Source organism: Myotis myotis, unplaced genomic scaffold (assembly GCF_014108235.1).
Source record: "Myotis myotis isolate mMyoMyo1 unplaced genomic scaffold, mMyoMyo1.p scaffold_m19_p_2, whole genome shotgun sequence".
In the NCBI taxonomy this organism is placed as follows: domain Eukaryota; kingdom Metazoa; phylum Chordata; class Mammalia; order Chiroptera; family Vespertilionidae; genus Myotis; species Myotis myotis.
This window is the reverse complement of record NW_023416324.1, coordinates 112420954-112436923: the sequence shown is the minus strand read 5'-3', so window position 1 is coordinate 112436923 and position 15970 is coordinate 112420954. Positions and strand designations below refer to the sequence as shown.

Below are 15970 nucleotides of genomic sequence, written 5' to 3'. Positions count from 1 at the left end.
GCTGCCAAGTCACCACAGCTCGGCAGCTCCTGTATTGAGTGTCTGCCCCCTGATGGTCAGTGTATATCATACCTACTGGCCAGTTGGACAGTCAGACGGTCACTTAGCCTTTTATATATATAGATAAGTTGAAAACAAGTCAAAGATTTATTCAGATCATTAATAAAGAGATTCTTTAGACAGTAAAAAATGAGTCAAATAAAGACACATTCCCCTAGACCAGGGGTGGGAAACCCCTGGCACACGTGCCAAACATACCCCCCAGTATCTTGTGTCCATTGGTTATGCTTATATGCATGCATACAAGTCCTTCGGTTGATCTCTTACCCACCCCACCCCCCCAACCCTCCCCGGCCTTCCCACTGTAGTTTGACGATCTGTTCGAGGCAGCTCTGCCTCTGTATCTATTTTTGTTCATCAGTTTATAATGGTCTTAATTATCCATAAATAAGTGAGATCATGTGGTATTTTTCTTTCATTGACTGGCTTATTTCACTTAGCATAATGCTCTACAGTTCCATCCATGCTTTGCAAATGGTAATAATTCCTTCTTTTTTACAGCAGCATAGTATTCCATTGTACACAATGGACGACAGCTTTCTAATCCATCCATCTGCTGATGGACACAGGCTGTTTCCAGATCTTAGCTATGCTAAATTGTGCTGCTATGAACTTAGGGGTGCATATATCCTTTCTGATTGGTGTTTCTGTTTTCTTGGGATATATTCCTAGAAGTGGGATCACTGGATCAAATGAGAGTTCCATTTTAACTTTTTGAGGAAACTCCATACTGTTTTCCACAGTGGCTGCACCAGTCTGCATTCCCACCAGCAGTGCACGAGTATTCCTTTTTCTCCACATCCTCTCCAGCACTTGTCGTTTGTTGATTTGTTGATGATAGCCATTCTGACAGGTGTAAGATGATACCTCATTGTTGTTTTGATTTGCATTTCTCAGATGATTAGTGACTTTGAGCATGTTTTCATATGTCTCTTGGCTTTCTGAATGTCATCTTTTGAAAAGTGTCTATTTAGGTCCTTTGCCCATTTTTTGATTGGATTGCTTATCTTCCTTTTGTTAAGTTGCATGAGTTCCTTATAAATGTTGGAGATTAAACCCTTATCGGTGATAACATTGGCAAATACGTTTTCCCACACAGTGGGTTTTCTTGTTGTTTTGTTGATGGTTTCTTTTGCTGTGCAAAAGCTTTTTATTTTGATGTAGTCCCATTCGTTTATTTTCTCTTTAGTTTCCAATGCCCTAGGTGCTGTATCAGTGAAGAAATTGCTTCAGCATATGTCTCAGATTTTGTTGCCTTTGGATCCCTCTAGTATTTTTATGGTTTCCTGTCTTACATTTAAGTCCTTTATCTATTTTGAGTTTATTTTTGTGTATGGTGTAAGTTGGTGGTCTATTTTCATTGTTTTTCATGTATCTGTCCAATTTTCCCAAGACCATTTATTAAAGAGACTGTCTTGACTCTATTGTATGTTCTTGCCTCCTTTGTCAAATATTAATTGAGCATATTGGTTCCAGTCGATTTCTGGGCTCTCTATTCTATTCCATTGATCTATATGTTTGTTCTTGTGCCAGTACCAGGCAGTGTTGAGAACAGTGGCTTTGTAATACAGCTTGATATCAGGTATTGAGATCCCACCTACTTTGTTCTTCTTTCTCAAGATCGCTGCAGTTATTTGGGGTCTTTTTTTATTCCAGATGAATTTTTGGAGCGTTCATTCTAGGTCTGTGAAATATGCCATTGGTATTTTAATGGGAAGTGTGTTAAATTTGTATCTACTCTTAATATGATACTTTGGCCTCTCCTACTCTTTAATTACCTGTACATTTGGTTTCATATTACAAAAATCCAACTCACACTTTCTGGAGCCAAAAGAGTTCTGTTGAGGCTCTCGTAACCAGCAGTGTTTTCTCTTCAGGTAGTGCTAGGTCTAGCACCTCTAGTGATGCCATCAAAGCTAGTGTGTGGAGAGAACCAAGATGGCGGCATAGGTTAACGCCGGAGTTTGCTGCTTTGAACAACTACTACAAAAGTGAAACCAAAAAACGGAAGGGACATCACCCAGAACCACAGGAACGCTGGCTGAGTGGAAGTACTACAACTAGGAGGAAAGAGAAACGCACATGGACACTCAGAGGAGGCACAGTGCTGAAGTCAAATTCTGAGGTGCGGAGTGCGCGGAGCGGGCTGGCGGCGGAGGGCGCGGTTGTCGTTTTCAATCGGGAGGGAGTCGCAGACTCTGAGCTCCAGATCCGGGCGAGTCTTTAGGGACCCAGACTCAAACGGGAAAAGCGGGACTGTCTGGCTTCGGTCAGAGCGAATGTAGCTTTCTCTCTGAGCTTTGCAGTGGGTGCTGGGACTCAGAGAGGCAGAGCCCCTGGGGACAGGACTGAGAGCCGCCATAACTGCTCTCTCCAGCCCACCCTGTTGATCCTGTGCGACCCGCCCCGCCCAAGCCCTGCACACAGGCATTTGCCGGATAGCCTCAGGCAAAGGCTAGATTAGCACCTCCCTAGAGGACAGAAGTTCTCTCACTGCTGACACAGCTGATTCTCATAGCCACTTGGCCTGGAGGTCAAACCCTCCCTGGAATTAGCTACAACAATCAAGATTTAACTATAAGACGGCGAACAAAGACCACTAGGGGGTGCATCAAGGAAGCATAACAAAATGCGGAGACAAAGAAACAGGACAAAATTGTCAATGGAAGATATAGAGTTCAGAACCAAACTTTTAAGGTCTCTCAAGAACTGTTTAGAAGCCGCCGATAAACTTAATGAGGTCTACAAGAAAACTAATGAGACCCTCGATCTTATATTGGGGAACCAACTAGAAATTAAGCATACACGGACTGAAATAACGAATATTATACAGACTCCTGACAGCAGACCAGAGGAGCGCAAGAATCAAGTCAATGATTTGAAATGCGAGGAAGCAAAAAACACCCAACCGGAAAAGCAAAATGAAAAAAGAATCCAAAAATGCGAGGATAGTGTAAGGAGCCTCTGGGACAGCTTCAAGCGTACCAACATTAGAATTATAGGGGTGCCAGAAGATGAGAGAGAGCAAGATATTGAAAACCTATTTGAAGAAATAATGACAGAAAACTTCCCCCACCTGGTGAAAGAAATGGACTTACAGGTCCAAGAAGCGCGGAGAACCCCAAACAAAAGGAATCCAAAGAGGACCACACCAAGACACATCATCATTAAAATGCCAAGAGCAAAAGATAAAGAGAGAATCTTAAAAACAGCAAGAGAAAGAAACTCAGTTACCTACAAGGGAATACCCATACGACTGTCAGCTGATTTCTCAACAGAAACTTTGCAGGCCAGAAGGGAATGGCAAGAAATATTCAAAGTGATGAATACCAAGAACCTACAACCAAGATTACTTTATCCAGCAAAGCTATCATTCAGAATTGAAGGTCAGATAAAGAGCTTCACAGATAAGGAAAAGCTAAAGGAGTTCATCACCACCAAACCAGGATTATATGAAATGCTGAAAGGTATCCGTTAAGAAGAGGAAGAGGAAGAAAAAGGTAAAGATACAAATTATGAACAACAAATATGCATCTATCAACAAGTGAATCTAAGAATCAAGTGAATAAATAATCTGATGAACAGAATGAACTGTTGATTATAATAGAATCAGGGACATAGAAAGGGAATGGACTGACTATTCCTGCGGGGGAAAGGGGTGTGGGAGATGCGGGAAGAGTCTGGACAAAAATCGTGCACCTATGGATGAGGACAGTGGGTGGGGAGTGAGGGCGGAGCGTGGGGCGGGAACTGGGAGGAGGGGAGTTATGGGGGGGAAAAAAAAGAGGAACAAATGTAATAATCTGAACAATAAAGATTTAATAAAAAAAAAAAAAAAAAAAAGCTAGTGTGTGTTTCTCTCTCCAACTCCTGGCTCTGCTTTCTGCTGTGTGGTGACTTTGTTCACAGACAGTTTCTCCAATACTCCTGGGGGATATTGCCTCCATCAGATCCAGGCTCACATCCTATATAATAAAGAGGTAATATGCAAATTGACCCTCACTCCATCACGCTGTCACAAGATGGCTATGCTCACAGTGGAGGCAGGGTTCCAGTAATAAGTTGTAACAAGTGATCAGCAGGGACCTGAGGCTGTGTGGCACTGGGCCAGGACAGGGGACCTGATGACATGCCCCTGCCCCAGTGGTGCTTGACGGGGGACCTCAGGCCATGCCCTCTGCCCCTGTGTTGGGCTGGAGGACCTGAGGCTGCACCCTTTGCCCAGTGTGGCTTGACAGGTGACCTGAGGCTGCACCCCCCATCCGGTGCCAGGCTGGGGGACCTGAGGCTGTACCCCCCACCCAGTGCTGAGCTGGTGGACTTGAGGCTGCACCCCCACCCAGCAAGGCTTGATGGGGTGGGGACAGCTGGGTCTGGATCTTGCCCAATGGGGTGGGGGCCAGCCAGGTCTCGGTCTCGCACGATTTCAAGGTGCACATGGGTGGGCAGGGACTTGACTCTGGGTCCCGTGGCATGCCCCAGACTCTTGTATAGGAAGATTTTTATATACATTTTATTAATTTTCTTTCATCTCTGACACTTCTATTATAGATAAAGGGCAAATAGCAATATTAAAATATTTCCTCTAATTAATTCCCTTTTAATGTGCATGAATTTCATGCACCAGGCCACTAGTATTCTTATAATAAAAAACCCCAGAGTAAAACAGACACCTTTTCTTTTCCAGTGTTCACACATCATGTCACAGGGAAGGCCAATGCCCTGCAGAACTGAGTCTTCTGATTAAATATATGGGGCCTTAGGAAGGTGGGAAAGGTCATGAGGGAACTCAATCCTTCCATGACCACATGGAGTATGAGATGTGTAGTGCCACAAAGAAAACGGAGCATGTCATGATCTGACAAAGAAGATGGACCAGTCAGATGAAATCAACAGATGCCCATGACATCCTGACAGGCTCTGCTATTCCCCTCTGCTGACCCAGTGTTCTCTCTCACTCATGCCATTCAGAAATTACTATCTCATACCCAGCAGGACTGCACCAGCCTACCCAGAGCTCTAGAAGATTCCACTTCTGCTCAGCTACTCCCCTATTCCATGGCCTTCTTCCGACTTAGAAATATATGTCAATCATTGACATTTTAATGTGATATTTTTTCACTAAGGACTGCCTCCCAATAATATTTGGATTAAAGTCTAAGCAAGCAATTAAAAACTTTATCCCCAGCATAAGTTAATTTTAACATAATCAAACACACAAGTATCCACAGATGTTCATTTTCCCCTATGCTAGCCACTGTCACACAGAGCCACTGATATCAAACCACTCCACTGACCACAACCAGATCTTCCAGGTGGAAAACCAGAACCTGACTGAACCCAATACACAGAATTCCTTCCACAGTCATAGGGATCTTTTAGCCTGAGACATATGAGCAGTCACTTCTCCTCAAGAGGACTTATTAGGACTCATATGATCTTACTTTCTCTGGTTAAAATCATCTAGTCGGCCCAACCATATTTTATCCAATGTTACCATATCTGAGCGGCCCTCTTAAATATTCTTAAACAATTCTCTTTTTCCTTATACTTCCTCTCTTTGTAGTAGCAAAAACACTTTATAACCCCTTACCTTCATCACTTTTTTACCACGTATGCCTTTTCTTTTATCTGCAAAGTAATCATTTTGGATGAGGGCTGCCTACAGCAATAAAAGTGGGTGAATTATAGTGGCGGGATGATGGAACAGCACCCCCAGATGCTACAAACAGTGAGAGTAAATGGAACACATTTCTTCCCCAGCACTGGGCAGAGAAAGCTATTATTAAATGGACTAAGAACTCACACTTGGAGTGGCAGCTGTGAGATACCACTGCTGGGCCAACCTTTGGTTTTTAAATACATTCTGTCCACAGGCTGCCCAATGTTTTCCCCAAGTTATTTCTTGTCAACAAATGAGCTCACCCCTCGCCTCCTACTTTTCACCCCAAAGTGTTATAAGATCTACCTCTGCTCTGCAAGCAACACAAAAGTGTATTTCCAGTGGAGGGAAGTGCATTATACACACCTTCATTTCTCCACACTCTTTCAATTGGATTGGCATTGATTCATTTAGCAAATGTATTCCCCAAGAGAATGGCTTTGCTAATATATGTGAATGCTAAACAATACACACATCACCAGTTTATTTTCTTCATTCTGTTGGTGACATTGATCCCTCCCTATAGGCCCGTAATCAATACAAGCTTGCTATTTCCTTCCTATAAAACACTTTGCTATAAAATATTGCCTCCCCTTCCTGTCTTCCTTAGACCAAAGTTTCTTTGTCAACCAGCACCACTGTTGCTGAGGTCCCAAGGACAGGTCAGGCTGTGTTTTCAGGAAAATCCAGGTATATCCAAGTACCTCTGGAACACTATGGACCAATAAGAGGAGCCCGTTTGAAAGTCCATTTGCATGGGGGTCCAATAACTAATGGGAGAAGACAGCTAAAGAAAGGAGAATTGGTGTGTGTGTGCAAATGTGAGTAGAGGGGTGATTCTGAGTACAATGGAGAGTGCTGGACTCACATTGCTCTCTTAATTGGCCTTCCTGCTACTTCCACCCCTAGCTTTCCCCTGTACTCCCTTTCCCCCAGGTCTCTGGCTAGTATTGGTTGGGGAGATTCAAATACAAAAACAAAGTAGAGGTGTTTCAGAGATTAACCTAAGAACTGATATGCACATATACATAGCCCAATAGTTGGGTGAAGGCCTAGGGTGGGATGGGGGCTGGAGGAAGAGGGAAAAGGGGGGGTAGCAAAATGGGGGATATCTGTAATACTGTAAATACATTTTAAAAATACACACACAAGCCCTATCCAGTTTGGCTCAGTGAATAGAGAATTGGCCAGAGGACTGAAGGGTCACTGGTTCTATTCCAGTCAAGGGCATGTACCTCTGTTACAACCTCGATCCCCTGTTGGGGCACGTGGGGGAGGCAACCAATTGATGTGTCTCACATTGATATTTCTCTCTCTGTCTCTCTCCTTCCCTTCTACTCTCTAAAAAAAAAAAAAAAAAATCAATGGAAAAATATCCTCAGGTGAAGATTAACAAAATCAATCCATCAATTAACCAATAAATCAATAAAAACAAAGGAGAGATGTTTCAGTAAAACCTCTGGAAGGCTTTGTGAACAGAAAGACTATTACCTGTGACCTATGTTACAAAGTGTAACACAAATGGATATAAATTTTAGGTGCAACCTGGCAGCCCAGCATTGCTATCCAGAGTCGTCGCTAAGCCAAAGCCACCTGGCACAGCCCAGTGCTGCCTCAATGGAGAAAACCAGGGGGACATCACAGGAAATATGGGCAAAGCCGTGGAGACACCGCATGGTCTCACACCTCACCGGGGCTACCATAATCCTGCCTTATTCGGGAATAATTTGGTGGGGAGCAAGTATGGGAAGGATGTGTAGCTAGAGTTCCTGTAATTCTGTGATTAGAGGCTGAGTCAAGAAAATCTTCTACTATTTCTGCGACTCTGTTTTCCCCAGACTTGGTGTGCAGAAACGAGATTCATGCTTATGATAAAAAAAAAAAAAAAAAAAAATGTGTTCAATTGTCTGTGCTTCCCCCTCCAGCCCAAGTTTAATTTTGACTCTGACTCCTTTTTCTAGTTTCTCAATGAGCTGACATTTGGGGTCAGTCTGATTTTTAACTCATTTCCAAGAGGTCCTAGAAGTGTTGAAAGTCAAGTGGGTCCAGAGGTTACAATATTGGTTCAACTAACAAACACATGTCCAGTGGAGGAAAGAGAGCAGGCCAAATCTTTAGCCAAGCTTCCACTGGGTGTTCCTTTTTAAAGACTACAATTTGGATGCCTACAATTATTTGCATTTTTGTTACTAATTACTCCCACCATTGGTGCTACAAATCACTTTTGGGTGCAATTATGCCCTCGTGGGAGTAATTACAAATGAAAACACGTCTGCACGTGCAGCTAATTTTGACAAAACAAAGGAGGCTGGAGAGGACAAATAGGCTCATCAACGACTTCAAACACGTGCCAGCTACAAGAGGCAGAAAAGCGGGACAGGGTGCTGGGTGTTACAGCTGCAGCATTCCTTCCATTCTTTACGAGTGTGTTTTTAGAGAATTAGATTATGGGTGTGTCTAATTAGGAAAGAACAACTCTTCTGGGCCTTTCACTAAAGTGGGTTCCAGATACCAAAGCAAGTCACAGAGCCCTCTAATTAAGCGTGTAGACTCTTAGATGATGCCAGATTCTTTTTAAAAATATATATATATTTTTATTGATTTCAGAGAGGAAGAGAGAGGGAGAGAGAGATAGAAATATCAATGATGAGAGAGAATCATTGATTGGCTGCCTCCTGCATGCCCCATGCTGGGGACCAAGCCCGCAACCCAGGCATGTGCCCTTGACTGAAATCAAACCCAGGACCCTTCGGGCCGCAGGGTGACGCTCTATCCATTGAGCCAAACCAGCTAGGGCTAGATGATGCCATATTCTAATGAAATTCTTGTTTTTCACGAGAACATGGACACATCCATCCCCTTGAATTCTAACATACAGGACTCGCTCCCCTTGTCTCTCTACTAGACATGCCAACATAACTGCTTCTGCTGTAGGATTGGATGTGATAGTGTGATTACCAGGAGCAGTGGTTCCAGCTGGCAAAATATACTTAACATTCTACACAAACCATCTCAGGGTTTCCAGGCAGCCCACCCAATAGACTATTGTCATCTTACATCTTGTTGCCTAATTCAAATTTTAGATTAGAAATGAAAAATTGGACTGCATCTAATTCCACCATTGGCCTCTATTTCTAGTTCAATCAAATTCACACACACACACAGCCCACAGGTACCCTATTGGACCCATAGCCATTTTGTCCATGGGAAGCAGCTAAGAACAGGCTTTGGAGCCAGACTGCCTCAGCTTCCTCCTCTATAAATGAGGGCAGTAACAGGCCTGCCTCCTAGCATTGTGACAGTGACTCAAAGCTAGACATGAAAACACTCAGAACAGTGTTCAGCATTCCATACATGTTAATGATTTTTATCATAATCTATTTTACAGAGATGGTTTATTTCTAGATCTCCTTTCTGAATTAAGAAAAATTCTCCAGAACAAGACAACTACAGCCTTTTATGTCAGATCAAAGCATTATCTAACATGCAGGCCTGAGGGGAAAGTAACTTTCTTTGACTTATTACTTTCTATTTATTAGATGCCAGCTTTTTGAAAGTTAAATGCTAATTTGTAAAAGGTTACTGGTGATTTTTAGCCAGCAAAGAAGAAAACTGCAATAAAAAAAAAAAACACAAAAGTTAAGGTTTTTTAGTTTCCTGTAAGACATTAGCCAGTTTTACACTGAACTTGGCAATCTCATTCCAGCATTTTCTTTTTTTCCATTGACTTAATTTAGCAGTTTTTCCTGTCCTCTTTTGAACCAGTTTTACCAGTTGGTTGATTTCCTGATTAATGAATTAAGTCCTTGACACACACTCACTATATAATTTTCTGTAATCATGTTTTTAACTTTTTTTTTTTACCATTTATTTATTTTTAATTGATTCTTTATTGTTGAAAGTATTACATATGTCCCCCTTTTGCCCCTATTTACCGCTTCTAGCGCCCCCCGCCCCCTTACCCCAGGCTTTCACTCCCCTATTGTCTGTGTCCAACAGTTATGCATATATGCATGCAAGTTCTTTGGTTGATCTCTTCCCACCTATCCACCTTCCCTCTGAGGTTCCACAACCTGTTCCATGCTTTATGTCTCTGGACCTATTTTGTTCATCAGTTTATTTTGTTAATTAGATTCCACATATGAGTGAGATCATGTGATACTTGTCTTTCTCTGACTGGCTTATTTCACTTAGTATAATGCTCTCCAGTTGCATCCATGCTGTCTCAAAGGGTAAGAGATTCTTCGTTTTTACTACTGCATAATATTCAATGGTACAAATGTCCCACAGCTTTTTTATCCGCTCGTCTACTGATGGGCACTTGGGCTGTTTCCAGATCTTAGCTATTGTAAATTGTGCTGTTATGAACATAGGGGTGCACATTTTTTTTTAATTGATGTTTCGGGTTTCTTAGGATATATTCCTAGGAGTGGGATCACTAGGCCAAATGGCAGTTTCATATTTAATATTTTTACAAACTCCATACTGTTTCCATAATGGCTGCACCAGTCTGCATTCCCACCAGCAGTGTATTAGGGTTCCCTTTTCTCCACATCCTCACCAACACTTGTCATTTGTTGATTTGTTGATGATAGTCATTCTGACAGGTGTGATACCTCATTGTCATTTTAATTTGCATCTCTCTGATGATAAGTATCTTTGAGCATTTTTTCATATGTCTCTTAGCCATCTGTATGTCCCACTTTGGAGAAGTGTCCTTTGCCCAATTTGTAATTGGATTGTTTGTCTTCCTTTTGTTAAGTTGTATAAATTCCTTATATATTTTAGATATTAACCCTTTTTCAGATGTATCATTGCCAAATGTGTTCTCCCACACAGTGGGCTCCCTTTTCATTTTGTTGATGGTTTCTTTTGCTGTGCAAAAGCTTTTTATTTTGATGGAGTCCCATTTGTTTATTTTCTCCTTAGTTTCCTTTGCCCTAGGACAGTGATGGTGAACCTATGACACGCATGTCAGAGGTGACAAGCGAACTCATTTTTTTGGTTGATTTTTCTTTGTTAAATGGCATTTAAATATATAAAATAAATATCAAAAATATAAATCTTTTTAATACTATGGTTGCAAACATCAAAAAATTTCTATATGTGACATGGCAGCAGAGAGTTAAGTTAGGATTTTTCAAAATGCTGACACGCCAAGCTCTAAAGGTTCGCCATCACTGCCCTAGGAGATGTACCTGTAAACATATTGCTATGAGAAATGTCTGAGATTTTTCTGCCTATGGTTTCTTCTAGGATTTTTATGATTTCACAACTTACATTTAAGTCTTTTATCCATTTTGGGTTTATTCTTGTGTATGGTGTAAGTTGGTGGTTTAGTTTCATTTTTTTTTTTTTTGCATGTATCTATCCAATTTTTCCAACACCACTATTGAAGAGACTATCTTCTTTCCACTGTATGTTCTTGCCTCCTTTGTCAAATATTTATTAAGCGTAATGGCTTGGGTCGATTTCTGGTGTCTCTGTTTTGTTCCATTGATCTAAATGCCTATTCTTGTGCCAGTACCAGGCTGTTTTGATTACAGTAGATTTGTAGTATAACTTGATAAATGAGCCCACCCACTTTGTTCTTCTCTCTCAAGATTGCTGCAGCTATTCAGGGTCTTTTTTCATTCCATATAACTTTTTGGAGTATTTGTTCTAGATCTGTGAAATATGCCATTGGCATTTTAGTAGGGATTGCATTAAATTTGTAGATTGCTTTGGGTAGCATGGACATTTTAATGATGTTAATTCTACTAATCTAAGAACACAGTATATCCTTCCATTTTTTTTATATCTTCCTCTATCTCTTTTTCAACGTCTTGTAGTTTTCCAAGTGCAAGACTTTTACCTGCTTGGTTAAGTTTATTCCTAAATATCTTAACTTTTTTGTTGCAATGCTAAGTGGGATTGCTTGTTTAGTTTCTCTTTCTGATAATTTACTATTGGTGTATAAAAATGCCATCTATTTCTGGGTATTAAGTTTGTAAATTGCTATATTGTCGAATTCATTTATTAAATTTAGTAGTAGTTTTCTGGTGGAGTCTTTACGGGTTTCTATGTACAATATCATGTCATCTGCAAATCATGAGAGTTTTACTACGTCCTTTGCAATTTGGGGTGCCTTTTATTTCTTCTTGCTGTCTGATAACTATGCCTAGGACTTCTGGTACTATGTTGAACAAGAGTGGTGAAAGAGGGCATCCCTGTCTTATTCCTTTTATTAGAGGAAATGATTTTAATTTTTGCCCATTGAGTATGATGTTGGCCATCTGTTTGTCTTATATGGCCTTTATTATGTTGAGATATGTTCCCTCTATTCCCAATTTGCTGAGAGTTGTTATCAAAAATGGATGTTGGTTTTTGTCAAATGCTTTTTCTGCATAAATTGATATGATCATGTGATTTCTGTCTTGCAATCAGTTTATGCGATGTATAATATTTATTGATTTGTGAATATTGTACCAGTCTTGCATCCCTGGAACAAATTCTACTTGGTCATGGCATATCATCTTTTTAATGTATTGCTGGATCTGATTTGCTAATATTTTGTTGAGGATTTTAACATCTATGTCCATCAGGGATATTGGCCTATAGTTATCTTTCTTTGTAGTGTCTTTATCTGGTTTTGGTATTAGGATAATAATGGCCTAATAAAAAGAGCTTGGAAGTGTTCTTTCTCTTGAATTTTTTGGAATAGTTTAAGGAGGATAGGTGCTAGTTGTTTTTTGAAGGCTTGATAAAACTCCCCTATGAAGCTGTACAGACCAGGGCTTTTGTGTGCTGGGAGGTTTTTCATTATTATTATTATTGCTTCTATTTCATCCATTGTTATTGGCCTATTCATGTTTTCTGACTCTTCCTGTTTCAGTTTTGGAAGATTTTATTTTTTCAGGAATTTGTCAATTTCATCCACATTGTTCAGCTTGTTGGAAAATAGTTGTTCATAGTACTTTCTTACAATCCTTTGCATTTCTCTGGTGTCAGTTGTTACTTGATCACTTTTGTTTCTTATTTTATTTATTTAGGTCCTCTCTCTTTGTTTCTTTTTTTTAATTGCTTAAAATATTACAAAGAGTAGTACATCTGTATCCTTTTTTTCCCCCCTTGACCTTCCCCCAGCTTCCCCTACCCCCCAGTGTCTTGTGTCCATTGGCTATGCTTATATGCATGCATACAAGTCCTTTGGTTGATCTCTAAGGAGTCTGGCTAACAGTTATCAATCTTGTTTAACTTTTCAAAGGACCATCTCTTGGTTTCATTGAACTTTTGTATTATTTTTCAGGGTCTATGTCATTTATTTCTGTTCTAATCTTTATGATTTCCTTCCTTCTACTTACTCCAGGCTTTTCTTGTTGTTCTCTTTCCAATTATTTAAATTGTAGGGTTAAATAGTTTATCATTAATTTTTCTTGTTTTTTGAGGTAAAGCATGTAGTACTATGAACTACCCTCTCAGGACTGCTTTTGCTGTGTCCCATAGATTTTGGGGGTTGTTGTGTGTTCAGTTTCATTTATTTCCAGGAAGTTTTTATTTCTTTCTTGATCTCATTGGTAACCCATTCATTGTTTAATAACATGCTATTTAGCCTCCATGTGTTTGAATGTTTGGAGGTATTTTAACTGTAGTTTATTTCTAATTTTATTCCACTGTGATCTGAGAAGATGCTCAATGTGATTTTAATCTTCTTGAACTTGTAGAGACTTGTTTTGTGTTGTAACATGTAGTTTACCTTGGAGAATGACCTATGTGTACTTGAGAAGAATGTATATTCTGCAGCTTTGTGGTGAAATTATACATATATATATATATATATATATATATATATATATATATATATATATCAATTAAACCCAACTGAACCAGTGTGTCCTTTAGAGTGACTGTTTCCTTGTTAATTTTTTGTCTGGACGGTCTAACTAGTGAAGTCAGTGGGATATTAAAGACTGCCTGGCTCTTCCGCCGCCATTTTAAATCCGGCTCCATACAACGCTCCGCCGCCGCGGCCGCGACTCGAACTGCGCGCCAGCACCCGCCGGCTGACAACGCCGCGGCCATGGAGGACGTGAACGAGTACAGCAATATGGAGGAGGTCGCAGAGGGATCCAAGATCAACGCGAGCAAGAATCAGCAGGATGACGGTAAAATGTTTATTGGAGGCTTGAGCTGGGACACAAGCAAGAAAGATCTGACTGAGTACTTGTCTCGATTTGGGGAAGTTGTAGACTGCACCATTAAAACAGATCCAGTCACTGGACGATCAAGAGGATTTGGATTTGTGCTTTTCAAAGATGCTGCTAGTGTTGATAAGGTTTTGGAACTGAAGGAACACAAACGGATGGCAAATTGATAGATCCCAAAAGGGCCAAAGCTTTAAAAGGGAAGGAGCCCCCCAAAAAGGTTTTTGTGGGTGGATTGAGCCCAGATACTTCTGAAGAACAAATTAAAGAATATTTTGGAGCCTTTGGAGAGATTGAAAATATTGAACTTCCCATGGATACAAAAACAAATGAAAGAAGAGGTTTTTGTTTTATCACATATACAGATGAGGAGTCAGTAAAGAAATTGTTAGAAAGCAGATATCATCAAATTGGTTCTGGGAAGTGTGAAATCAAAGTTGCCCAACCCAAAGAGGTATATAGGCAACAACAGCAACAACAAAAGGGAGGAAGAGGTGCTGCAGCTGGTGGAAGAGGTGGTACTAGGGGTCGAGGCCGAGGTCAGGGCCAAAACTGGAACCGAGGATTTAATAACTATTATGATCAAGGATATGGAAATTACAATAGTGCCTATGGTGGTGATCAAAACTATAGTGGCTATGGCGGCTATGATTATACTGGGTATAACTATGGGAACTATGGATATGGACAGGGATATGCAGACTACAGTGGCCAACAGAGCACTTATGGCAAGGCGTCTCGAGGGGGAGGCAATCACCAAAATAATTATCAGCCATACTAAAGGAGGACATTGGAGAAAACAGGAGGAGATTGCTAAAGTAACCCATCTGTCAGGACGCCATTGAAGATTGATCTTCTCTTGCTCTAAGATGATTATTTTGTAAAAGACTTTCTAGTGTATAAGACACAACTGTGTCCAACTGTATATAGCCGCCAATTAGTTTTCTTTGTTTTTACTTTGCCTTTTGCTATCTGTGTTATGATTCAATGTGGATTTGTGTTTATACAAATTTTATTTGTATGATTTCATGTTAAACCTCAAATAAATGCTTCCTTATGTGAAAAAAAAAAGACTGCCTGTATGACTGTTTTGTTGTCGCTCTCTCCCTTAAAGTCCACTAGAAGTTTTTATATATTTAGGTGCTCCTATATTGGGTGCATATATGTTTACCACAGTTATATCCTCTTGTTGAATTGACCCCTTTAGTATTATGTAATGACCTTTTTGTCTCTTGTGATGGCCTTCATTTTGAAGTCTCTTTTGTCAGATATGAGTATTGCTACCCCAGTTGTTGTTGTTTTTTCATTTCTATTTGCATGAAAAACATTTTTCCATCCCTTCACTCTCATCCTGTGTGAGTCTTTTGTCCTGAGGTAGGTCTCTTGTAGATAGTATATAATTGAGTATGCTTTTGTATCCATTCAGCTACCCCATGTCTTTTGATTGGATCATTTAATCCATTCACATTTTAGGTTATTATTGATAGGTACTTATTTATTACTCTTTTAATTCTGTATACCTAGGTTTCTCTCTCTATTTTGTCTTCTTGTTACAGAAGTCTCTTTCACATTTCTTGTAGTGCTGGTTTGATGGTGATGAACTCCTCTAGTGTTTTTTTGCTTGTTTGTTTGTGGGGGTTTTGTTTTTGTTTTTGCTTTTTGTTTTTTTTTTGTCTAGGGAGCTCTTTATTTCACTGTCTATTTTGAATGATAGCCTTGCTGGATATAGTAATCTTGGTTTCATATCCTTGCTTTTCATTACCTTGAGTATTTCATGCCATTCCCTACTGGCCTGTAGAGGTTCTGATGAAAAATCAGTTGTCAGACTTATGGGAGCTCCTTTGTAGGTAACAAAATGCTTTTCTCTTGCTGCCTTTAAGATTCTCTCTTTGTCTTTAATTTTTGGCATTTTAACTATGATATATCTGGGCCTGTGCCTGTTTGGGTTCTTCTTGGTTGGCACTCTCTGTTCCTCCTGATTTGTATGACTTTTCCCTTCACCAGGTTAGAGAAGTCTCCTGCTGTTATTTATTCAAAAACATTCTCTATCCTTTGCTCCTTTTCT

At 40.2% G+C, this 15970-nt stretch overlaps 1 protein-coding gene across 1 annotated transcript; it reads left to right on the top strand.

Moving 5' to 3' along the window:
* The first annotated feature begins 5758 nt into the window (after positions 1-5758).
* Positions 5759-14976, top strand: LOC118675638 (heterogeneous nuclear ribonucleoprotein D-like). The gene is given in 4 exon segments (XM_036348498.1): positions 5759-5797; positions 7261-7463; positions 13649-14058; positions 14061-14976. Coding segments are annotated over 4 exon segments (1278 nt in total). The 3' UTR covers positions 14687-14976.
* Positions 14977-15970: the final 994 nt, after the last annotated feature.